Source organism: Giraffa tippelskirchi, chromosome 8 (assembly GCF_054371585.1).
Source record: "Giraffa tippelskirchi isolate mGirTip1 chromosome 8, T2T-mGirTip1v1.2.pri, whole genome shotgun sequence".
Lineage (NCBI taxonomy): Eukaryota > Metazoa > Chordata > Mammalia > Artiodactyla > Giraffidae > Giraffa > Giraffa tippelskirchi.
In genome coordinates this window covers 37,616,474-37,643,352 of record NC_137282.1, presented here as the reverse complement: position 1 = coordinate 37,643,352, position 26,879 = coordinate 37,616,474, and the positions used below count along the sequence as shown (strand labels likewise).

At 37.8% G+C, this 26,879-nt stretch overlaps 1 protein-coding gene across 4 annotated transcripts in view; it reads right to left on the bottom strand.

The window, feature by feature from the left end:
• LOC145518862 (uncharacterized) overlaps nucleotides 1-26,879 on the bottom strand; it is a 1,117,244-nt gene that overhangs the window by 213,219 nt on the left and 877,146 nt on the right. For 2 of the 4 annotated variants that reach the window (XR_014063353.1, XR_014063357.1), the window contains exon 9: nucleotides 9,429-9,577. Coding sequence is in view for 1 of the 4 variants with exons in the window: in XM_081523931.1 (XP_081380057.1) it covers nucleotides 9,513-9,577; nucleotides 21,643-21,723 (146 nt within the window). In the remaining 3 variants the exon portion in view is untranslated. Of the gene's footprint in view, nucleotides 1-6,331; nucleotides 9,578-21,642; nucleotides 21,724-26,879 lie in introns of those variants that run through there. The other 2 variants (XR_014063350.1, XM_081523931.1) reach the window with 2 other exon arrangements.

Below are 26,879 nucleotides of genomic sequence, written 5' to 3'. Positions count from 1 at the left end.
AGTGAGAGATGACTGTTCATTTTTGAAAATCCTAATAGCTTGTTTCCTTGAGTAGAAATTTTGTTTTGGTGGAGATGGATGTGCATGAGAGCTAGACTAATATAGTTTCCAAACTGTTGTCAGAAATTTGATAGTAAATGCCCATTTTTGGGAAACAGAGCCATGTGCCTTGGTTACACATGTGAGAAAGCAACAGCCTCAAAGCTCATGTATAGATTTTGTCATGTATGCTAGATTCTGAGTAATCATTACTTACTCTTACAGTTCTTTTATCCTTATTGCAGGATCACTCACTGCTTGAGTTTCTCATTCAGGATTGGCAAAATGCAATGCATAGGTCAAATCCAGTCTCCTACCTGTTTTTGTACTTATGGTACATGAGCAAAGAATGTTTTTACATTTTAAATTGGTTAAAAAGAATCAAAAGGAGAATAATCAAAATTTCATGTTCATAATGATTTATTATAACACAGATAAGCTCATTATTTTCTGTATTTTCTGTGAATGCTCTCACTAGTTGAGACATATATATATACATCAATTTTGTCTCTTGGCTTGCAAAACCTGAAATATTTGGTGAAAAAGTTTGCTGAGGTCTCTCCTAGTTTTTGAAATATTAGATTATTCTGTGGCAGAAAGTAAAGTTTGAGATTCCTTGCATTACATGTAATTTATATCAATAACATAGAACTACCTTCTCTTTTCAATATCAAGTCTTATGGATGTTAAGGTTATATCTCTTGGCTTATAGAAAAATTGAAAAAAAAAAAAAGGAAAAAAGAAAAACTCAGACTCTTTCTTTAGAAAAAATGATGGCTAACTTGCCCCAATTTTTGGAAATGCTGTCATACCTACCATTCAGAATTCAAAAACAAACTATAAAATTCGGCTTGAGCATTTATGTCAAGTATTCATTTCCATATTTGGAATGCAAATGACTAGGAATATTAATCCCAGTACTTCAAAATTATCTCAATTAAGATTGTAAATCCCTGTGAGTATGTGAGTGTGTATGTGTAAGCTTTTTTCAAAATTTAATAACTTTATAAAATTCTAAGATGAAAGAGGAAATAAAAGAGTTTCAAAATTGTTTTATGGTAAAATTTGTAAGACAAATTAAGTGGAAAGGTATCATTAAAGTTGTATAATTTATTAATAATAACAGTTAAAAGCTATTCTTAGCTGCTCTTCATGAATCACTGCCTTGTCGTGGCGAAGTGGCTTACATAACTCAATGAAGCTATGGGCCATGCCATGTAGGGCCACCCAAGACAGACGGGTCATAGTGGAGAGTTCTGACAAAACATGATCCACTGGAGGAGGGAATGGCAAACCACCCCAGTATATTTGGGATGAGAACCTCATGAATTGTATTAAAAGGCCAAACAGATATGAGACCAAAAGATGAGTTCCCCAGGTCTGAAGATGTCCAATATGCTACTGGGGAAGCGCAGAGAATTACTAATAGCCCCAGAAAGAATGAAGTAATGGACCAAAGTGGAAATGATGCTCAGTTGTGGATGTGTCTGCTGATAAATGTAAAATCCAATGCTGTAAGAACAATGTTGCATAGGAACATGGAATGTTAGGTCCATGAATCAAAGAAAATTGGATGTGGCCAAGAAGGAGATGGTAAGAATAAACATTGACATATTAGGAATCAGTGAAATAAAATAGATGGGAATGGGCGAATTTAATTCAGATGACCACTATATCTACTACTGTGGGCAAGAATCCCATAGAAGAAACGGAGTAACCCTCATAATCAATAAAAGAGTCAAAAATGCAGTACTTGGGTGTAACCTCAAAAATGACAGAATGATCTTGGATTGTTTCTAAGGTAAACCATTCAATTTTACAGTAATTCAAGTGTATGCCCCTACTACCAATCCTGAAGATGATCAGTTCTACGAAGACTAGAAGACCTCCTAGAATAACACCAAAAAACATGTTCTATGCATCATAGGGAGGGACTGACTGTGGGAATCTGGGTCTTGTTCTGATGGATGGGGCTATGCTCAGTAAATCTTTAATTCAGTTTTCTGTTGATGGGTGGGGCTGTGTTCCCTCCCTGTTGTTTGGTCTGAGGCCTTCAAAAGGACTTATGCCAGCCCTATTGTATTCAGTACCCCTGACCTCACTGTAGGCCACTGTTGACCCATGCCTCCACCAGAGACTCCTGGATACTCACAGGCAAGTCTATCTTAGTCTCTTGTGGGGTCACTACTACTTTCTCCTGGGTCGTCATGTGCACAAGGTTTTGTTTGCGCCCTCCAAGGTTTGTTTTATCTGTTTCCCCAGTCCTGTAAGAGTTCTATAATCACATCTCACTGATCTCCAAAGTCAAATTCCCTGGGGGTTCTCAGTCCCTTTGCCGGATCTCCAGCTTGGGAAATCTGTTGTGGGTCCTAGAACTTTTCTAACACTGCAAGAACTTCTTTGGTATAATTGTTCTCCAGTTTGTGGTTCATCTACTCCATGGCTGTAGGGTGGGGTTAATGGCGACTTCCTCCAAGAGGACTGACAAGACACACTGTGCCAACCAGGTCTGCAGCAGCCAGAGCCCCTGTCTCTGTGGCAGGCCACTGCGGACCCATGCTCTGCAGAAGACACTCAAACATTTAAAAAACAGGTCTGGCTCAGTCTGTGGGGTTTCTGGATCCTGGTGCTCACAAAGTTTTGTTTGAACCCATCAAGCATCTCTGGTCAGTATGGGCTTTGATTCTAAACTTGATTTCACCCCTCTACCATCTTATTGGAGCTTCTCCTTTGCCCCTGGGTATGTGGTATCTTTTTTTTTGCTAGGATCCAATATTCTTCTGTCGATGGTTGTTCAGTTGTGAGTTGCAATTTTGGAGCTCTCCCAGGAGAAGATGCAGGCACATCCTTCTACTTGGCCATCTTAATTCCCCTTCAGCCTTTCCTTCCCATCAGGAAGCTTCCACAAGCGTCTTAGCCTTCTCCATCAAAGGGTATATAGAATGAAAACCACAGTCACAGAAAACTAACCAAACTGATCACATGGATCACAGCCTTATTTAACTCAATGAACCCATGAGCCATGCCATGTATGGCTACGCAAGATGGATGGGTCATGGTGGAGAGTTCTGGCAAAACGTGGTCCACTAGATAAGAGCATAGCAAACTACTTCAGTATTTTTGCCTTAAGAACCCTATGAATAGTATGAAAAAAAAAAAAGAAGACATGACACTGAAAGATGAATCCACCACGTCAGTAGGTGCCCAATATGCTACTAGAGAAGAGTGGAGAAATAACTCCAGGAAGAATGAAGGGACAGAGTCAAAGTGAAAACAATGCCTACTTGTGGATGTGACTAGTGATGGAAGTAGAGTTCAGTGCTGTAGGAACAATATTGCATAGGAACCTGAAATGTTAGGTCCATGCTGCTGCTGCTGCTGCTAAGTTGCTTCAGTCGTGTCCGACTCCGTGCGACCTCATAGACGGCAGCCCACCAGGCTCTGCCGTCCCTGGGATTCTCCAGGAAGAAACACTGGAGTGAGTTGCCATTTCCTTCTCCAATTCATGAAGGTGAAAAGTGAAAGTGAAGTCGCTCAGTCGTGTCTGACTCTTTGCGACTCCACGGACTGCAGTCTACCAGGCTCCTCCATCAATGGGATTTGCCAGGCAAGAGTACTGGAGTGGGTTGCCATTGCCTTCTCCATTAGGTCCATGAGTCAAGGTAAATTAGAAGTGGTCAAACAGGAGGCAAGAGTGAACATAGACATTTTAGAAATCGGGGAACTAAAATGGACTGGAATGGGTGAATTTAATTCAGTTGATCATTATATCTACCACTGTGGACAAGAATCCCATAGAAGAAGTGGAATAGCCCTCATAGTCAACAAAAGAGTCCATAATGCAGTACATGGATTCAACCTCAAAAACAACGGAATGATCTTTGTTTCCAAGGCAAAGCATTCAATATTACAGTAATTCAAGTCTATGCCCCAGCCTCTGATGCTGAAGAAGCTGAAGTTGAATGGTTCTACAATGATCTACAAGACCTTCTAGAACTATCACCAAAAAAGATGTCTTTTTCATCATAGGGGACCGGAATGCAAAAGTAGGAAGTCAAGAGATACCTGGAGTAACAGGCAAGTTTGGCCTTGGAGTACAAAATGAAGCAGGGCAAAGGCTAACAGAGTTTCACCTAGGGAATGCACTGGTCATAGCAAACACCCTCTTACAACAACACAAGGGAAGACTCTATACATGGACATCAACAGATGGCCAATACTGAAATCAGATTGATTATATTCTTTGCAGCCAAAGATGGAGAAGTTCTATACAGTCATCAAAAACAAGACCGGGAGCTGACTGTGGCTCAGATCATGAGCTCCTTATTGCCAAATTCAGACCTAAATTGAAGAAAGTAGGGAAAACCACTAAACCATTCAGGTATGACCTAAATCAAGTCCCTTATGATTATGCAGTGGAAGTGACAAATAGATTCAAGGGACTAGATCTGATAGACGGTGTCTGAAGAACTATGGTTGGAGGTTCATAACATTGTGTAAGAGGTAGTGATCAAAACCATCCCCAAGAAGAAGAAATGCAAAAAGGCAAAATGGTTGTCTGAGAAGGCCTTACAAAGAGCTGAGAAAAGAAGAGAAGTGAAAGGCAAAGAAGAAAAGGAAAGTTGCACTCATCTGAATACAGAGCTCCAAAGAATAACAAGGACAGATAACAAAGCCTTTCTCAGTGGTCAATGCAAAGAAATAGAGGAAAACAATAGAATGGGAAAGACTAGAGATCTCGTCAAGAAAAGTAGAGATACCAAGGGAAATTTTCATGCAAAGATGGGCTCAATAAAGGACAGAAATGGTATGGACCTAACAGAAGCAGAAGATATTAAGAAAAGGTGGCAAGAATATACAAAGGAACTATACAAAAAGATCTTTGTAACTCAGATAACCACGATGGTGTGATCACTCACCTAGGGCCAGACATCCTGGACAGCAAGTCAAGTGGATCTTAGGAAGCATCACTACAAACAAAACTAGTGGAGGTGATGGAATTTCAGCTGAGCTATTTGAAAATATTAAAAGATGATGCTATGAAAGTGCTGCATTCAATATGCCAGCAAAGTTGGAAAACTCAGAAGTAGCCAGAGGACTGGAAAATATCAGTTTTCACTATAATCCCAAAGAAGGGCAATGTCAATGAATGTTCAAACCACTGCACAATTGCACTCATCTCACATGCCAGCAAAGTAATGCTCAAAATTCTCCAAGTGAGGCTTCAACAGTATATGATCCATGAACTTCTGCTGGATTTGGAAAAGGCAGAAGAACCAGAGTTCAAATTGCCAACATCTATTGGATCATAGAAAAAGCAAGGGAATTCTGTAAAAACATCTAACTTCTGCTTCATTGACTATGCTAAAGCCTTTGACTGTATGGATCACAACAAACTGTGGAAAATTCTTCAAGAGATGGGAATACAAGACTACTTTACCTACTTCATGAGAATTCTGTATGCAGGTGAAGAAGCAACAGTTAGAACTGGACATGGAACCCCAGACTGGTTTCAAATTGGGAATGGAGTATATCAAGGTGGAATATTGTCACCCTGCTTATTATAACTTATATACATCAAGCAAAATTCCAGGCTGGATAAAGCACAGGCTGGAATCAAGATTGCCAGGAGATATATCAATAACTTCAGATATGCAGATGAAACATCCTTATGGCAGAAAGTGAAGAGGAACTAAAGAACCTCTTGATGAAACTTAAAGAGAAGATTGAACAAGCTGGTTTAATACTCAACATTCAAGAAACAATGATCATGGCATCTTGCCCCATCAATCACTTCATGGCAAACAAATGGGGAAACAATGGAAATAGTGAGAGACTTTCTTTTCTTGGGCTCCAAAATCACTGCAGATGGTGACTGAAGCCTTGAAATTAAAAAATGCTTCCTCCTTGGAATAAAAGCTATGATCAAACTATATAGCATATTAAAAATAGAGACATTACCTTGCCGAGAAAGGTCCATATAGTCCTAGCTAAGATTTTTTCAGTAGTCATGTATGAATGTGATAGTTGGACAATAAAAAACATGAAGTGTCAAAGAATTGATGCTTTTGAACTGTGGTGTTGGAGAAGACTCTTGAGAGTCCCTTGGACTGCAAGGAGATCAAACCAGTCAATCATAGTGGAGATCACTTCTGAACGTTCATTAGTTCTGAACATTCATTGCAAGGACTGATGCTGAAGCTGAAGATCCAATACTTTGGCCACCTGAAGCGAAAAACTGAATCATTAGAAAAGACCCTGATGCTGGGAAAGATTGAAGGCAGGAGGAAAAGGGGACAACAGAGGAGGAGATTTGGTTAGCATTACTGACTCGATGGACATGAGTTTGAGCAAGCTCCAAGATTTGGTGATGGAGATGGAAGCCTGGTGTGCTACATCCCATAGGGTTGCAAAGAGTTGGACATGACTGAGCAACTGAACTAATTCATCATTAGGGATTGGAATGCAAAAGTAGGAAGTGTAGAGATACTTGGAATAACAGGCAACTTTGGTCTTGGAGAACAAAATGAAGCAGGGCAGAAAGACTAACTGAATTCTGCCAAGAAAAGGCACTGGTCATAACAAATACCCTTTTTCAACAAGAGACGACTTTACCCATGGACATCACCAAATGGACAATACAAAAATCAAATTTGTTACATTCTTTGTTGCCTAAGATGGAGAAACTGTATATGGTCAGCAAAAACAAGACCTGGAGCTGACTGTGGCTCAGATCCTCAACTTCTCACAGCAAACTTCAGACTTAAGCTAAAGAAAGCAGGGAAACCACTCGGCCAGCCAGATATGACTTAAATCAAATCCCCTATGACTATGCAGTGGAGATAATGGATATATTCAAGGGATTAGATCTAGTTAACAATGTGCCCCAAGAACTACGGACAGAGGCCCATAATACTGTTCAGGAGTCAGTGAACTAAACCATCTCAAAGAAACAAAAATGCAAGAAAGCAAAGTGGTTACTTGAATAGGCTTTACAAATAGCTGAAAAAAGAAGAGAAGCAAAAGGCAAGGGAAAAAAGGAAAGCTACACCTAATTAAATACAGAGTTCCAAAGAATAGCATGGAGAGACAAGAAGGCCTTCTAAAATGAACAGTGCATAAAACTAGAAGAAAACAATAGAAGGGAAAAGACTAGATATCTCTTCTGGAAAATTGGAACTATCAAGGGAATATTTTGCCCAAAGATGAGCACAATAAAGGATAGAAACAGTAGAGACCTAGTAGACACTGAAAAGATCAATAAGAGATGGAAAGAATACATGGGAGAACTATACAAAAAAAAAAAAAAGATCTTTTTGAAGTGGATTATTATGATGGTGTGGTCAGTCACCCAGAGCCAGACATTCTGGAGTGAGAAGTCAAGTGGGCCTTAGAAAGCACTGCTGTTAGTAAAGCTAGTGGATGCAATGGAATTCCAGTAGAACTATTCAAAACACTAAAGGATGATGCCATCAAAGTGTTGCATTCAATATGTCAGCAAATCTGGAAAACCAGCAGTGGCCACAGGACTAGAATAGACCAATCCTTATCCTAATTCCCAAGAAAGGTAGTACAAAGAATGTACTAATCATCAATTGCACTCATCTCCCATGTTAGTAAGGACATGCTTAAAATCTTGCATGCTAGACTTCAGCATTATGCGAACCAAGAACTTCCACATGTCCAAGCAGTGTTTAGAAAAGGAAGAGGAACCAGAGATCAAATTGACAACATTCGTTGGATCACAGAGAAGGCAAGGGAATTCCAGAAAAACATCTACCTCTGTTTCATCGACTATGCTAAAGCCTTGGACTGTGTGGATCATAACAAACTGTGGAAAGCCTTTAAAGAGATGGGAATACCAGAGCATCTTACCTGTCTCCTGAGAATCCTGTATACAGGTCAAGAAGCAGGTTAATACCCTATAGGAACAACCAGGGCTTCCCTGGTGGCACAAGTGGTAAAGAACCTGCCTACCAATGCTAGAGACATAAGAGACGTGGGTTTCATCCCTGGGTCAGGAAGATCCCTTGGAGGAGGGTATGGCAACCCACTCCAGTATTCTTGCCTGGAAAATCCCCATGGATGGAGGAGTCTGGTAGGCTATAGTCTGTGGGGTCACAAAGAGTCAGACATGACTGGAGCAACTCAGCAGCAGCAGCAGCAGAATGGAACTAATTGGTTCAAGGTTAAGAAAAGAGTATGACAGATTATCTGCTGTCACCCTGTTTGTTTAACCTATATGCTGAGCACATCATGAGAAATGCTGGGCTGAATGAGTTACAAGCTTGAATCAAGATAGGCTAGGAAACATCAACAGCCCCAGATATATGGATGATATCACTCTAATGGCAGAAAGTGAAGAGGAACTAAAGAGCCTCTTGATGAGGGTGAAGGAGGAGAATGAAAGAGCTGGCTTAAAACTAAATGTTAAAAAAAAAAAAAAATAAGATCATAGCATCTGGCCCCATTGCTTCATGACAAATAGAAGGGGAAAAGCGGAGGTGGTGATAGATTTCCTCCTCTTGGGCTCTAAAATCACTGTGGATGGTGACTGACGCCTCTGAAATCAAAAGATGATTGCTTCTTGGCAGGAAAGCTATGGTAAACCTAGACAATGTGTTGAAAAGCCGAGACATTATTCTATTGACAAAGGTCCTTATAGTCATGGCTATGGTCTTCCCAGTGGTCACATATGGTTTGTGAAACCTGGACTATAAAGAAGGCAGACAACCAAAGAATTGATGCCTTTGAACTGTGATGCTGGATAAGACTCCTGGAAGTCCCCTGGACAGCAAGGAGATCAAACCAGTCAATCTTAAGAGAAATCAACCCTGAATATTCATTGGAAGGTCTGATGCTGAAGCTGAAGCTTCAGTATTTTGGTCATCGGACACAAGCAGATGACTCACTGGAAAAGTCTCTGATGTTGGGAAAGACTGAGTGCAGAAGAAGAGGGCATCAGAGGATGAGATGGTTGGATGGCATCATCAATGCAATGCACATGAACTTGGGTAAACTTCAGGAGATAGTGAGGCACAGAAAGGCCTGGCGTGCTGCAGTCCATGGGGTCATAAAGAGTCAGACATGACTGGGTGACTGAACAACAGCAACATTCTTAGCTGGCCAGCCTGAACAAAAACTATATATATATATCAAAATATACTCAAAAACCATCATCTTGAGTGAAAAACACCAAGTTGAGAAACCCCAGTGTATTAACCATCTTTCCCCACATTATGCTGTGATAACAAACAACCTTCAATCTCAGTGTCACTGTAACAATAAAGTTTATATCTCATTCATGTCACACATCAGTTGCCGGTCACTTGTCATTCTGTGGGGCATGTCCTCTATCCTGAGTCCCTGACTGAAGCAGCAGCCCTTACCTTGATTTGTGACTCAGCAAGAACAGAATCATGCAATGTCATTTAAGCTTTCAGTTTGGAGATAGTCACATAGCCAAGCTGACTTCAGTGGGCTGGAAAAGTGCAGGGCAGCACTGCACACTTGGAGACTGAAGTAGATGTATAATTCCCTGAAAGGAAACACAGTAGATCATTAGGCATACCCATAGACGTTTCCACAATAAATGGAGTATAACATTTAAGACAAAAAAACCCTGAATATCTTACATATAGTTATACATGCATTTAGTAAACTATATAAAAGAATTTACTACAATATAACATAATCAACTTTGATTTGGGGCTGGGTAGTAAGAGAATGGACTAGAGAAGGGCAACAAACTGAATGCAGTTTTAATAATCATCAAGAACAAATATCTTGTCAAGTTTTATTATTTGAGGTAAGATCTCAGAGGAATTTGTTATATTTTTCTCAAGTTTTGGTATTAATAAATACCAAATAGATAGAAAAGAAGACTATGGAAAAAGCATTCAATTAATGCTTTCTTTCCAAGGTAAGAGAAACCCAGGTAAGATGGTGGGCACTGAGAGAGGGGATCGGGGGCAGACAGGCTGCAATTACAGTCACAGACAACTAGCCAATCTGATCACATGGACCACAGCCTTGTCTAACTCAGTGAAACTAAGCCATGCCATGTGAGGCCACCCAAGATGGACAGGTCATGGTGGAGAGGTCTGACAGAATGTGGTCCACTGGAGAAGGGAATGGCAAACCACTTCAGTATTCTTGCTTTGAGAACCCCATGAACAGTATGAAAAGGCAAAAAGGTAAGACACTTAAAGATGAACTCCCCAGGTCAGTAGGTGCCCAATATGCTACTGGAGATCAGTGGAGAAATAACTACAGAAAGAATGAAGGGATGGAGCCAAAGCAAAAACAATATACATTTGTGAATGGGACTGGTGATAGAAGCAAGATTCGATGCTGTAAAGAGCAATATTGCATAGAAACCTGGAATGTTAGGTCCATGAATCAGGGCAAATTGGAAGTGGTCAAACAGGAGATGACAAGAGTGAACATCGACATTCTAAGAATCAGCGAACTAAGATGGACTGGAATGGGTGAATTTAACTCAGATGACCATTATATCTACTACTGTGGGCAGGAATTCCTTATAAGAAATGGAGTAGCCATCATAGTCAACAAAAGAGTCTGAAATGCAGTACTTGGATGCAATCTCAAAAATGACAGAATGATCTCTGTTCATTTCCAAGGCAAACCATATCACGGGAATTCAAGTCTATGCCCCGGCCAGTAATGCCGAAGAAGCTGATGTTGAACAGTTCTATGAAGACCTACAGGACCTTCTAGAACTAACACCCAAAAAAGACGTCCTTTTCATTATAGTGGCCTGGAATGCAAAAGTAGGAAGTCAAGAAACACCTGGAGTTACAGGCAAAATTGGGCTTGGAGTACAGAATGAAGCAGGGCAAAGGCTAATAGAGTTTTGCCAAGAGAACGCACTGGTCATAGCAAACACCCTCTTCCAACAACACAAGAGAAGACTCTACACATGGACATCACCAGATGGTCAACACCGAAATCAGATTGATTATATTCTTTGCAGCCAAAGATGGAGAAGCTCTATACAATCAGCAAAACAAGACTGGGAGCTGACTGTGGATCAGATCATGAACTCCTTATTGCCAAATTCAGACTGAAATTGAAGAAAGTGGAGAAAACCACTAGACCATTCAGGTATGACTTAAATCAAATCCCTTATGACTATACAGTAGAAGTGAGAAATAGATCTAAAGGACTAGATCTGCTAGACAGAGTGCCTGATGAACTATGGATGGAGGTTTGTGACATTGTACAGAATTGAAGCTTTTGAACTGTGTTGTTGGAGAAGACTCTTGAGAGTCCCTTGGACTGCAAGAAGATCCAACCAGTCCATCCTAAAGGAAATCAGTCCTGGGTGTTCATTGGAAGGACTGATGTTGAAGCTGAAACTCCAATACTTTGGCCACCTGATGTGAAGAGCTGAATCATTTGAAAAGACCCTGATGCTGGGAAAGATTGAGGGCAGGAGGAGAAGGGGATGACAGAGGATGAGATGGCTGCATGGCATCACCGACTCGATGGACATGGGTTTGGGTGGACTCAGGGAGTTGGTGATGGACAGGGAGGCCTGGCGTGCTGTGGTTCATGGGGTCGCAGAGTTGGACACGACTGAGTGACTGAACTGAACTGAACTTTCATCATAAGGGGCTTCCCTGATAGCTCAGTTTGTAAATAATCCACCTGCAGTGCAGGTGACCCTGGTTTGATGCCTGAGTTGGGAAGATCTGCTGAAGAAGGGATAGGCTCCCACTCCAGTATTCTTGAGCTTGCCTTGTGGCTCAGCTGATAAAGAATCTGCCTGCAATGCGGAGACCTGGATTTGATTCCTGTGTTGGGAAGATCCCCTGGAGAAGGGAAAGGCTATCCACTCCAGTATTCTGGCCTGGTGAATTCCATGGACTGTATAGTCTATGGGGTCACAAAGAGTCGGACTCAATTGAGCCATGTTCACTTTTCATTATAAATAGTCTCTTGCTCAACCAATTACTACCATATTTACCAATTTCACTTCTGTATTTTTTTCAAATTAAAAAAAAAACATAATTTGTATCATGTGAAAAATAATTTATATTACCTCATAACTAAGACCAACTAAATGCTGTGTGGGGAAACAAAATCTACTAAAGTTACTTGTCTGAATAGAAGCTTTTTTGATAGTTTTATGTTACCATTTTGTCCAAGACTGGCTTAAATATTCCAAGAATTAAATACAGAGAAATGTGTTTAATAGGAGGTTTGTTTTTGTGATCAGCATGGAGGATATTACAGCTTTTAATTTGTATTCTCTTTCCATATGATCTTATCTAAAATGCCCTTTCTCTAAATTGGCCACTAAGAGAGCTTGAGTGGACTTTTTCATATTACCTTGAAATATGTGTAAATAAAGCAGTCAGGTCATACCTATGCTGAATATGCATTTCTTTTCTAATAGACAATTTAAAATTAATGATAAAAACTTGAAGGTTATTATCAGCTATACTATCAGCTGAATATTTAAAATATGTGGTACATTCTATAGTCATCTTTCAAAGCAGTGTATTCTTCAAAGTTCCTTGAGAAAACTGATTGTTCTAGGAGCAACAATAAATATGTTTTTCAAGATCTGAGAATGAAATTATTCCTTCAGTGATTAAGTTGGGAAAGGGAAGTGTGAGGTATTTTCTTCTGTAAAACACTAAAACTCAGTTTCACAGAGTAGCTGAAAAATAGGGTGCCAGTGAACGGGGGCTGGAGATGTAAAGGTAGAAATTTCTTATAAAGGGCCAGAATTTCACTCAGTTTTGCAACAGGCACTATACTTCCAAATCCTAAAGCTTTCATAAGTATTTTAAAACCCATGAGTGTCAAGAGGCTTTGTTCTTACTGCTGTCAACTGGGGTACCTGATCCTCTACTCCTAATTCATCCCATGGGGGACCTAACTACTCTGTATCCTTTTGTAAGAGTTGTTCTCTCAGGAAACCCCAACCCATGAGTTCCAGGACACAACCTGCAGGAATTTAGGTCCAGTCTTTCTTCTTTCAACATGTCACTCATGCCTACCATCTGCGCCTCATTTAACTCAGACTCAATCCCTTATGCAGAGAAGGCAATGGCACCCCACTCCAGGACTCTTGCCTGGAAAATCCCATGGACAGAGGAGCCTGGCAGGCTGCAGTCCATGGGGTCGCTAGGAGTCAGACACGACTGAAGCGACTTAGCAGCAGCAGCAGCAGTCCCTTATGACCCTATATGCAGCTTGACCTCAAGATTTTGCATCTCTTCTTTGCCGTTGTACTTGAACTCATCATAACAAGTAGCATATGAAAGGCACACGGTACACTATAAATATTTGGGGAATGAATGTATAGATGACCTGGGTTTCCTACTCTCTCAAACAATCAATGATGAGAACATTATTCAGTGCATGATTACAAATCCTCATTTCACCTATAACTAAAATCCATTTGAAAATTTAAGTGTTTGAATATTGTCTAATGTTAGATAGTTATCAGTGTTCTAATCATTTCATAAATCATCTGAAGATTTGGAAAGCCTTAATTCTTTTAAAAGCATCAGTCAATAAACTATACAAGTTGAAGAAACATCACTGCCTTTCTGAAACAAATATTTAAGAGACTATTTCCAAAGAATTCTTTCCAAAGTCATCTTATGTTTGACATGTATGTAATGTACAAGGTTTTTACTTGTACTCAGCAGAAGGATAAGGAAAAGTCCATCTATTCCATCTACCTGGAATGAAAGTTTGCACAAATTGAGTTTTGATGTTGTGCATGGAACAGGTCTTTTCCTTTTTTTTCTGTATACAAGAGTTCCTTTTGAAACATAACAAAACTTTAATTTGATCACCTTTAAAAATTGGTTTTCCTACTTAGTTTGGCACAGGATTAAGCTTATATTTAGAAATTTCATCTATATATTCCTTTACTGAACAATCGAAATTATAAAGTCTGTAGTTTATATGCAGTATTGTCTTAAGAGATATCTCTTTGGAATGTAAATATTTTTATTCCAGATTTTACAGTAAGTTTCATTTGTAACATTTCAACTTAAAAACAATAGAAAACTTTCTCAAAACTCTGACCTTAGTATTTTCTAAACTTTGAATTTATCGCATGTTTCTGAAGTTTAGTGGCTAACTTAATTAACAGAGGTATATAGCAGAGCAATTTTTGACACAGAGAAATTATATTAACGTGCATTATAATGTTGTATACATTACCAATATCTTCTTAATTTGAAGGAAAAAGACATTTAAGAGCAAGTTGTGCTGAGTAACAAATTTGCATAGAGCCTTAGGAATTAAGTGGTCATCCTAAATATATTCTTTAAGATATATTCCCAACTAATTATGTGCTTGATAAAGTTGTTTATTATGAAAATAAAATATAGAGCATATTATTCAAAGTTACTAAATAGTCCATGGATGTTAATTCAATTAACAAGGAAATTAAACTAGAAAAATACTTTTCAATGGAAGAGTGTGAATGCACACACAATTCAATGATATATTGATAAATCAAATATGTGTCTCTCAACGATAAATGGCAAAATGCCTCCAATTACTTTGTGTATTATGTTAATTATCAAATTTTTCATAATTAGTATGGTGTAAATTACTGTGTTTCTGTCATTTCAGAATGGTTTTCTGCAAAATAATGCTTTCACTAATCAGCTTTCTTCTTTCATTATTTACCAGTCAATTGAAATAAATAATCCTCACTTATTTGACATTTAGTAAAAAATAAACAAATCTGCTGTTGTTTTATGCACTATAATTTTTAAAATATCAATAAAAAGGAAAATAAACATCTAGACAGTTTGTCTATCTTTCCACTGATTAGCTCTAAACCTTGATGGTATCTATTGGGTAGAACATGTGCTGTTAGCTACATAATTAATTCTTCTCAAGCTTAACTAAACACATCATTCTGCTTGAAAGGGAACATTTTTATTTTTCATTGTTTCCTAACTTTATTTTGCTTTGACAAATAATTTAATGTCATAAATAATCCTAAAATATAGAAATATTATTTATATGCAATATGGATTATTTAATTATGTTTAAAAAACAAAATATATCTAGGACTTATTTCAACATGAGCATGTCAAAAAATTGTGTTGCAAAAAATAAAATAAGTTTCTAAATAATGAATCATAGTAGAATAATTAACCTTATTACTTTAATGACAAACTTTAAATTTAGATACTGCATATTTTCAATTCAAAGAAGTTTAAAGAACTTTGATGAAACATAACGTTCTTTATCATTTTATATAGTGTGTTATCACTTTGGCCCAATAAATTCTACCAAAAGTTATTATAGCTTAGAGCAATCTAGTAATATTGATCTATTATGGTATAGAGGACATTAGTGTTAAGAACCATAGGAATACATAGAAATTTGAAAAAAGCTTTTCCAAATATATGATAAAACAAAGAAGTATTTATAACATATATTTTAGAAGCAATGAATTCTTTATAAATTATTGGAATATTATAAGCTTCTAGTAATATTTACTAATATTTAAAATGAGCATTTGTGAGTACAACATGATACAATGTTGAAATCCTCTTTTATAAAACAGTTCACTATTATCTTGATTTAACATAAAAAATACTTACATATTTTTTAACATTTGCAAAGCCAATGGAAAAACATAGCCTTGAATTTCAATGAAAAGTCTTTTTTAAGGGTTAATCAGGGTTATCCATAAATTCATGTCCACCTGGAGAAACAAATGTGACCTTATTTGGAAACAAGGTCTTTGCAGATACAACTACTTAATATGGACTCACACTGGATTAGGTTATGACTGGTGTTCTTACAGGAAGATCATGTTAAGGCTCTTTCTGCTAATGAGTCTTCATTCTTATTTGTTATGAGCTGAATTGTGTTCTCCAAAACTCATATGCTGAAGTCCTAAACTTTCACTTATAATGTGACTGTATTTGTGGATAGGATTTTTAAAGAGGTAGTTAAGTTAAAGTGTGGTGGTATAGGTGGGTACTAATCCAGTATCACTGGTGTCTTTATAAGAGGAGCTTAGTACGCAGACACTGCAGAGAGGGAAGACCATGTGAAGGCATAAGAAGACTCTTATCTACAAGCCAAGGAGAGGGCCTCAGAAGAAACCAACCTAATATCTTAATCTTGAACTTTCAGCCACCAGAATTGTGAGGAAATATATTTCTTCTAAGTAAGCCACTGAGTATCTAGCATTTTGTTATGGCAGTCCTACCATAAACATTTATTTATGTATGTATGGAATCTTCAACTCCTATTTTATTCCATGGGATTTAACCCACCACTATCATTAACTACAAGAGACATAAGAGATGTGGGCTTGATCCCTGGTGGGGAAGATCCCCTGGAGGAGGACAAGGCAACCCACTTCAGTAATCTTGCCTAGAGAATCTCATGGACAGAAGAGTCTGGCAGGCTATGGTCCATAGTGTCACCAAGAAGTGGACATAACTGAAGTGACTTAGCAGCAGCAGCATCACTAATTACTTTGATGCTTGAAAGTGTGGAAGTGTTAGTTGCTCAGTCGTGTCAGACTCTTTGTAACCCCATGGACTGTAGCCCACCAGGCTCCTCAGTCCATGGGATTCTCCAGGCAAGAATACTGGAGTGGGTTGCCATTCCCTTCTCCAGGGGATTAAACCCGGGTCTCCCACATTGCAGGCAGGTACTTTACCATCTAAGCCACCAGGGAAGCCAATTTATCCAGGGAGGTTCCCCTTTAAAGGAGCTTTCTTTTCGCTTTGATGTGTTTCAACTGTTCTTTGAACATTTTTTTCTTTACGACCCAGCAAGATATTCTAGATTCATTTCTACTACAGTCCTGAAACTAGGCATTTCTGTGAGGAATAATGGCTGATTTTAGCAAAGGGTGCTAAGTAGAAATTTAGATCTGAATGTTCAGTATAATCATTGGTTCTAGGCCTTCTCAGTAGGAACAGCCAGGGAATATAAATACATTACATATATGACATAGTCATAATTGTAATCATAATTATTTCTAAATCTATTTGTTTATGTATGTTAAAAAGTGAATTGTATAGAATGAAAAGGAAAAGCAAGATGTATGGGAAAAGAAGATGGTATAGTATGAGGATAGAAGAAAAATATAGCTGAGGGAACAACTGCTTGTGTATTTTAATTTTTATTACTTTAAAAAGAAATAATCCTCATGGAGATGACAAGTGCATGAGTATTTTCTATTCTTGAGTTACAAAATAAGCAAAGTGACATGGATAAAGCTCGATTTAAATGCCTATCTGTTTGAATATGTGAAGTGCTGGCTTCCTCCTGCTGCCAATACCAGCAAAGTCCACACTGGTGGACTCCCCATCTCATTATCATCACCTTAGTCCCACTTTAGGGCTAATAATAAGTAGGAAATCTCTAATTTTCCATGATCTTATTGTACAATCCAAGGAAAGCTTTTTTGGTGGGAAAGTAAAATTTTTATTTTACTTTTCTAAACTTTACTGAGGAATAATTAAAGGCCAATAAACTGTACCCATTTAAATTGTACAATTCACTGAGTTTGATAGATACATTCACTCTTAAAATCACTGCCAAAATCAGGACAAACTCAGAACCCCCCATCACATATGCTATGTCTTTCCTTTTACTTCTATTTCCTGTGTGCTATAACTACATGCACTATCTGTTAACACAACTATGTCTTGGCTGCCTGTCCTTTGTACTTTCAGGGTTTCTATATGTCCCTGATAGCAAAAGATTTCCTTGGAAGCCTTGCCTCAGTATCTCTCCTAATTGAAATCAGCAACTGCAGTACCTTCAACAGGATTAGTAAAGAATATGCTGCTGCTGCTGCTGCTAAGTCGCTTCAGTCGTGTCCGACTCTGTGCGACCCCATGGACGGCAGCTCACCAGGCTCCGCCGTCCCTAGGATTCTCCAGGCAAGAATACTGGAGTGGGTTGCCATTTCCTTCTCCAGTGCATGAAAGGGAAAAGTGAAAGTGAAGTCGCTCAGTCGTGTCCGACTCTTAGCGACCCCATGGACTGTAGCCTACCAGGCTCCTCCATCCATGGGATTTTCCAGGCAAGAGTACTGGAGTGGGGTGCCATTGCCTTCTCTGAGTAAAGAATATACTCTGTGTTTAATAGAAGTATGTTATTACTACACTGCCAAAAGTAGGAATGCATAAGCCTTTTTTATTCATAAAAATCTGGGTTATACTTTTTCTCTAGAGTAGAGATTATATATGCATTGGAACATGCACATCCACCCACCCCCACCTACACACACATGCACATGCTCTCACATAAACACATATACATTATAGGGATGAACTATAAAAATATGCAGACCTATCCCATCATTCTAAATCCAGCTTGCACTTCTGGAAGTTCTCAGTTCATGTACTGCTGAAGCCTAGCTTGAAGGATTTTGAGCATAATCCTGCTAGCATGCCAACAAGTCCGTATAGTCACAGCTATGGTTTTTCCAGTAGTCATGTACAGATGTGAGAGTTGGACCATAAAAAAGGCTATGTGCCAAAGCATTGATGCCTTCAGGCTGTGGTGCTAAAGAAGACACTTGAGAGTCCCTTGGGCAGCAAGGAGATCAAACCAGTCAGTCCGAAAGGAAATCAACCCTGAATAGTTATTGGAAGCACTGATGCTGAACCTGAAACTCCAATACTTTGGCCACCTGATGAGAAGAGCTGACTCATTGGAAAAGACCCTGATGCTGGGAAAGATTGAGGGAAAGAGGAGAACAGGGTGACAGAGGATGAGATGGTTGGAGGGGATCACTTATTTCAAAGGACATGAGTTTGAGCAAACTCTGGAAGAGGGTGAAGGACAGGGAAGCCTGGTGTGCTGCAATTCATGGGATCACAAAGAGTCTGACAGGACAGAACAACAATTCCATCATTCATTACTTTTATTTAATTCACTAGTAATTTTATTTATTCAAAACTCTGTTCATTTTTTAACCTCTATAACTTCCCCTCCAAGAAAAATTAAATTTTATTTGCAGTGTCTAATGAGAAAAGTCATGAGCTCCTAAGGTTAGAGTACGTTAGGAAAAACCAATGGTTTATCTACATTCCTGAAGACAAAGAATGCAACTACTTAATAATCTAGATCATGTAACTTGTTTACCAATTGAACTAGAAATTTTTAAAATTTGTACTTTGAGGAAAGGTCACCTTTGATGCTACTTTTTCCTGGTGGCTCAGACTTTAAAGAATCTGCCTGCAATGCAGGAAACCTGGGTTCCATCCCTGGGTCAGGAAGATCCCCTGGTGAAGGGAATGGCAACCTACTCCAGTACTCTTGCTTAGAAAATCCCATGGACAGAGGAGCCTGGTGAACTACAGTCCATGGAGTTGCAAAGAGTTGGAGACAACTGAGCAACTCACACACACACACACACACACACACACACACACACACACACACACACACACACCCCTTTGATACTACAGCAGTTAAAACGACATGGCCCCCCTCTCTGTTGTTTTCTTAGTAATCAGTGAGAGCTGTTCTTCTCAAGCCCAATGTCTCTGACACTTAATTGGTGCCTACTCTATTAATGGAATGATAAGAAAAAATTGATGTTGATCGCACACTGATCACAGGTTAATAGAGAGAATTGAAAATATAATCCCAGGATTTACATGAAGATACAAAAGGTGGGGGATAAGCAGTGATAAATGCTGAAGGAAAAACAAGTAACATTAAAAACTTGGACATGCACACGGGGAAATTTTCATACTCTGTGTTTTTTATTTATCATGCTTTATGCTGTTGTTGTTCCCTGTCTCTGTCTTCAAGTCTCCCACTGGATTAATTAGTTTTCTTCTAATGTTTTCTTTATCTTGCTTGCCACTTTCACTGTGGTAGATAGAACTGTTGGTTCTGTGATAACTGTTCTTCTCTTCCTTAGTATTGTACCCTCTGATTTTTAGGTTGGTAAATAAGCACCCAGAGATCACAAGCAGGTCTATGCCATGCCGTTTGACTAAAGTCTTGCCAGAGTGAAGCCAAAACATCTTGTTTCAGCTTCATTAAAAGGCAACTGGCCAATATCCTATGCCCTCATCTCTTTTTCCCCTTTTCTTCTTTTTGGATGGAATATAGGTGGATATTTGCAAATAGAACCAACAACTTAAGCCATGAGGTGAATTGGGAATGTTGGATAGCAGGTTAGGGCAAAAGAGAGATTAGGTCCCAGGGAAAGTATAGTAGAGCCATCCTGACCACCCGGAATTGTCTAACTATATAGACTTTCATCTGACAAAAATAAATATTGTCCTTCTTAAGCCATTGCAGTTTTGCATTTCTTTTATTACTCTCAGCCAAACCTAACCATGCTAATACACTTGTAAAGAACATTACTTTCTTGGGAAAGTACCTCATCAAGGATTTATTTTGTCTATCCCTCCTACTGTCTACCTTTTGCTTCTAGGTTAGCAGAAAACTATTGTTTTAAATGCTTATTTGTACAAAAATGAGTTCATTAATTTATTTGCTTAACACTGCTTTTGTATTTGTTTTCTTCCTTCTGTATTCATCTACTTATTTTCAATGGAATACATTTGCCAGAGTTTTTCAGGGAGACTCTGGGGTAGATATATTTGCTAAGTAGTCTACTTAGAATTGTATTAGTTACCAAATCGTGCACTGAAAAACAATTTGTCCGATGATGGAATTTATAAAGTCAAATTTTTCCTTTAATATTTTCTTGGAATATATCTCTGATTTGTAAATTCAAATGCTGATGATACTAATTCTGAAGTCAGTTTTATTCTTAACTGCTCTTTAGGTAATGTTTGTCTTTATTCTACCAGCTTTTAGGATTTTCTCCCTGTCTTGAGAAAAACACTTTCAGAATGTTTTGAAATGTGTGGTTTTGGCTTTAGCCTAACTGGTGCTCAATAAGGTCTGATGATCCCATTTTCCTTTTATTATGTGAAACTCTCAGCTTTCATGTCTTCAATAACCACATCACTCTCTTTACCTTTATTTTCTGAAACTGTCAGAGAGAAGTTAGCACCTCTGTATCTATTAATATTCTCCACCTCTCTCTCCTTTTCCTACTTACTTTACATTTTATTCCAGTGGGTTGTGTTCTGGGAAAATTCTTCCCTCTAATTTTTCACATGATTAATTTTTGTTCAGCTTTATACATTCTGCTACTTAACCCAATTACTGATATTTAAAAATTTTAGTAATTAAATTTTTCATTTTCAAGATCTTCAATAAATTATTCTCTCTCTTTAAAAACAAAAAAAAAGAAACACTTTATTTTATTTTTTGGTTGCTCTGCAAGGCATACAGAATTTTAGTTCCCTGCCTAGGAATGGAACCTATGTCCCCTGCAGTGGAAGTATACATTCTTAACCACTGGATCACCAGGGAAGTCCCTAAATTCTTCTCTTAATCACCAATTCTTTTCTTTTGCTGACATAACACAGAACTTTAAATCTCTGAAAAAACTCATCAGGCTTATTTGCAATATACATTTCTCCTTGGGGAAAAATTTTTGCCTCTTGAAGGTCCTGGCACACACCTCACTGATTTGGTAGTTACTGATGGAGCACTCATTTTTGTGGTTGAGAATACCTGATAGAGTGTGGGCTGTCATTGCTTGTGATTTCCACCTTGGTGAACAGGAATAAATACTTCTGCTTCTTGTGTTCAGCTCTGTGAGAGTAAGCAATAGATAAGATGTATGATAGGATTCAATCTCAAAAACTATTTTTTGCGTTAATTTCTCACAGCATTTTCAACCACCCAAGGACACTGTACTGCCCATAAAACTCTGGAAAAAAATAAAAACCTTTAGATTGATTGACTGTATCTTAAATTCAAATAGTCATTCTCTCAATCAAACATAACTTGTTGTATATCTATATAGGGGTACTGTTGGGTAGCTTTCAGAACACTTTCACTGAGACCTCACAGAAACTCATGGATTGGCCTTTGTGGAGAGTGATTCTATTTGGAAGAAGAGACAGTTAAATTTTATTGATTACTTTTCTATTGACAATGAAGCTACTGGACAAAATCCAATGTTTTCTTTGTGTGTGTGAAAACACCATATTAAAAAATTTAGGCAAACTTTTAAATATGTGGTAACCACCTAAGTAATTTTTCTCAAAGGATATCAACTTCCTATCACATTAGTACATTAACACTCTAACTGATTTACAATTAGGAAATTTCAAAACACAGATGAAATATAGATTATCCACTAATATAAATAGCGCTTGTTTGGAGAAAAAACTGTGGATACAAGGATTTTTTTTTTAATCACTATACACATTGGCCTTAATTTCTCTGAAATGTTTTCATAAGGAAGTATAATTAATGCCACATGTCTTTATAGTAATATTACAGTTTATAAATAGTTCTTCCTTCCTCATGGTACGCATGTAGATTTAAAACTTGGTGATCATCTAGATTTCTCCTTGCATGTCCCTTTTGGTAACACATAAACTAACGAACCATGAAATTAAAAGACGCTTACTCCTTGGAAAGAAAGTTATGACCAATCTAGACAGCATATTAAAAAGCAGAGACATTACTTTGCCAACAAAGGTCCGTCTAGTCAAGGCTATGGTTTTTCCAATAGTCGTGTATGGATGTGAGAGTTGGACTGTGAAGAAACCTGAGCCCCGAAGAATTGATGCTTTTGAACTGTGGTGTTGGAGGAGACTCTTGAGAGTCCCTTGGACTGCAAGGAGATCCAATCAATCCATCCTAAAGGAGATCAGTCCTGGGTGTTCATTGGAAGGACTGATGTTGAAGCTGAAACTCCAATGCTTTGGTCACCTGATGCGAAGAGTTGACTCATTGGAAAAGACCCTAATGCTGGGAAGGATTGGGGGCAGGAGGAGAAGGGGACGACAGAGGATGAGATGGCTGGATGGCATCACCGACTCGATGGACATGGGTTTGGGTAAACTCTGGGAGTTGGTGATGGACAGGGAGGGCTGGCGTGCTGCGATTCATGGGGTCACGAAGAGTCGGACACCACTGAGTGACTGAACTGAACTGATACATGTATACACACTTCTGAATTCAAACTACTAATATTTTAGTCAAAGCTATGGTTTTTCCAGTGGTCATGTATGGATGTGAGAGTTGGACGGTGAAGAAAGCTGAGTGCTGAAGAATTGATGCTTTTGAACTGTGGTGTTGGAGAAGACTTTTGAGAGTCCCTTGGACTGAAAGGAGATCCAACCAGTCCATCCTAAAGGAGATCCGTCCTGGGTGTTCATTGGAAGGACTGATGTTGAAGCTGAAACTCCAATACTTTGGCCACCTCATGCAAATAGTTGACTCATTGGAAAAGACCCTGATGCTGGGAAGGACTGGGGGCAGGAGGAGAAGGGGACGACAGAGGATGAGATGGCTGGATGGCATCACCGACTCGATGGACATGGGTTTGGGTAAACTCCGGGAGTTGGTGATGGACAGGGAGGGCTGGTGTGCTGCGATTCATGGGGTCGCAAAGAGTCGGACACGACTGAGCGACTGAACTGAACTGAACTCAATATTTTACTGCAAGTTTTTGCATAAGGTTAATGAGAAATATTAGTCTGTAGATTAGTCTGGTTGCTCTCTCATAATATGCATTGTCAGGTTTTGGTATCAGAGATATGCTAGCCTTATAAAATACTTTGTTAGATGTTTTTCTCCTTTATATTTTATGTAAGATTTTACATTTTATAGGCATTATTTCTTCTTCAAATGTTTGATAGAAACAACTAGTGAAGTAAAACTTTCCTGAGATATTTTTGTGAGAACATTTTTGATAATCCATTAAATTTCCTTAAAAACTGTATGACCATATACATATTCTAATTATCCCATCCAAGCTTTGGCAAGTTGTGCCTTTAAGAAATTAGTCTATGTTACCTAAATTCTTAAATTTACTGTCATTAACTGTGCATAATATTCCCTTATTATAATGACAATATCTGAATATGCCTTAATGATGTTCTTCCTATAATCCTTGATATTTAACAAAGGTGTTATCTACTTTGTTGGTTAACATAAGTAAAAATTTGTTAATTTTCTTAATTTCAAAAATCCACTTTTTAACTTATTTACTCTAGTTTTTATTTTTCAATTTAATTGATTTCCTTCCTTTTTAAAGTTTTTCTTTCATTTTTGTTGAGTTTAATTCATATTTTTGTTTAACTTCCTTAGGTACATTACCAGAACATTAATTTTTAGACACTTCTTTTCTAAAATAAATATGTAAAGACATACTCTGTAAGGACTGTTTTTGCTATGTTCTACAAATTTGGATATGTTTTCTATTTATTTTTGTATAGTTAAAAACATTTTCCTTTGTGCTTTCTCCTTACACCCATGGTTTATTTAGACATACTTTCTTTCCAAGTGTTTGATTATTTTGAGGTAACTTTTTTAGTTCTATTTTAACTTCATTGCAGACAGAAAATGTATTCCATATGACTTCAGTCCTTTTAAATTTATTAAGATTGTTTCATGGACCAAGGCTTGGTAAATACTTATAATAAGGTTTGTCACTCTTCTCTAACTCAATGGGACTTGATTTTGGAGTTTTATTAACAAATTTAAGCTTAAATGAATTCATTTTCCCTATGTTTGCCTTATTCTGTCTTAAGTATCTGGGTTAGCTATGCCTTGCATGATACAATGAAGTATATAATTAAAATGAATGATCTTTTAAAATTATAATAAGATGTTTCACTAATAACTAGAGTATAACAATGCAGGATCAAGTATTCCCTCTCAAAAATGAAATATTCTCCTTTACTCAGAACTTCTGTGTCCTTACTCAAATGGGAGTTATATTAAAATTTATATTTCATATCATTGAATGGTATTGACTACTACAATTAAAATATAGATAGAAAACAACTTTTTCAGGAAAAAAATTGAAAAGATGATGACATCTAGATCACCAACAGGATCACAGAGACAGTTAAGAATTACTTTCCTGGAAGCTGGCAATAAGTATGTTTCATAAGAAATTAAAGCATTTTTTATATTGTCAATAAGCTAGGGTTAGTATCCTAAAATCTAGAGAATAGACCATCTTTTGCCTTCTTCTAAAAGAAAATTCTGACGAGTTTGTATTTTAAAAATGTGAGAGAAAGAAAAGAAAAACTTTTTCATTGCAATGCTTTGCAATTCTTCCATAATGCAGGTCTTACTAACACAATATTAACTAAAAGTGAATTCGCTATAAAACTAGTAATATATCCTTCAGCAGTTTCTATTTTTATAGTCCTATTACAAAGTTTGAACGGAAGTTTTGTCCGTTCAATTTTGCAAATTTTTCAAATGTAAGTTGTTGTTTTTTTTTAAATTTCAGTAGTAGGAAAACTGTTTCTACTTTGATCTCCTAGTTCATCACTATCTCTTTATGTTGGTATTAGAGAGGCTTATAGGACATGTTAGGGGTCAGGCTTAAAGCAATGCTGCTCTTGAAATAAATTCAGTTTTGGATTAGAGGCTCAATTTACTTGGTGGCTCAGATGGTAGTGTTTGCTTACAATGCGGGAGCCCTGGGTTCAATCCCTGGGTCAAGAAGATCTCCTGGAGAAGGAAATGGCAACCTACTCCAGTATTCTTGCCTGGAAAATCCCATGGATGGAGGAGCCTGGTGGGCTACAGTCCATGGGGTCGAAAAGAGTCGGACACGACTAAGCAACTTCACTTTCACATTCACTTCCTCATACACAAAAGTAGAGATCATGATACTTTTCATTCCTACATCATCACTCTTTGGTTAGAGTAATCTATATGGCAGCAATAATGATTACTTGCATATTCCATTACAACCAACTCAAGGAACAAGATTATAAGATTATAAGTAGTACTATAAAAGAATATAATTATGTTTCTAAAACAAAAACATAATATTCATTGGCATCTATTCAATAATAAAATAATGGCAGTTGATTTGCCTTAGTTTACCCACCAAAATCATATTTAAAGAAACAAAAAATAGACCAATTTAAACACTGTAACCTGCTACACAAACAGCAAAAAACAAAACTGTGGGCCACCAATATTCCTTAATATCAAGCATTATTCTCCTTGATATTGTTGTGGTTGTCTCACAAATCCCTATTCTAGCACTGTACCATATCAGCAACATTATTTGTGCACTCTTTTAGATTGCATTAGTTGCTACTTTCACAGAACTGAAATGGAGGCTGAAGTAGCCAAAAAAAAAATGCTTTAAACACTAAAAGTACTATAGAAAAACCTAAGAATTTTTCTTTTTTTTTTCCAAAATGGGTCAGCAAACACAGTTCACCTTTTAGTAGAAAAGAGTGCCGGAACTGTTCCCACTTGAGTGACATTAGCATTATCTTTGATTGTGGTGATAATTAGATCTGTGTTCTATCCTGAGGTCCTACATCTGGTAAATTATTTTCTTGACTGAGTTAGATTCCAGTGTCAGCAAGGACAACAGAATGCATTCCATGCCTTGGGGCATCTCATCTGGCCACTTCTCTTTGACCTGTGAACTCCTACACAGTAGTGTCTTATACTTTCAACAAACAGTTCAACTGTGGTTTTGATCCACTTATGATCTATACTGTCGACAAATATGAATAAGCAGTTAACAGGGGATCTCTTATCTATAGTGTAACCAGTTAATTACATAAGTGACTGAGACCATTTATAGAAGTATGTGTTAGACTACATTTGAAAATATGTCACTCCTTGAGTTGGAGAAGGAAAAAATTTAAAGATGATTATGAATAGTAAATAACATTTAAAGAAAAATTCTTTATCACTGTATCTATATAGGCTGTCCACAGGAACTAGAATGTATTGCTATGGCT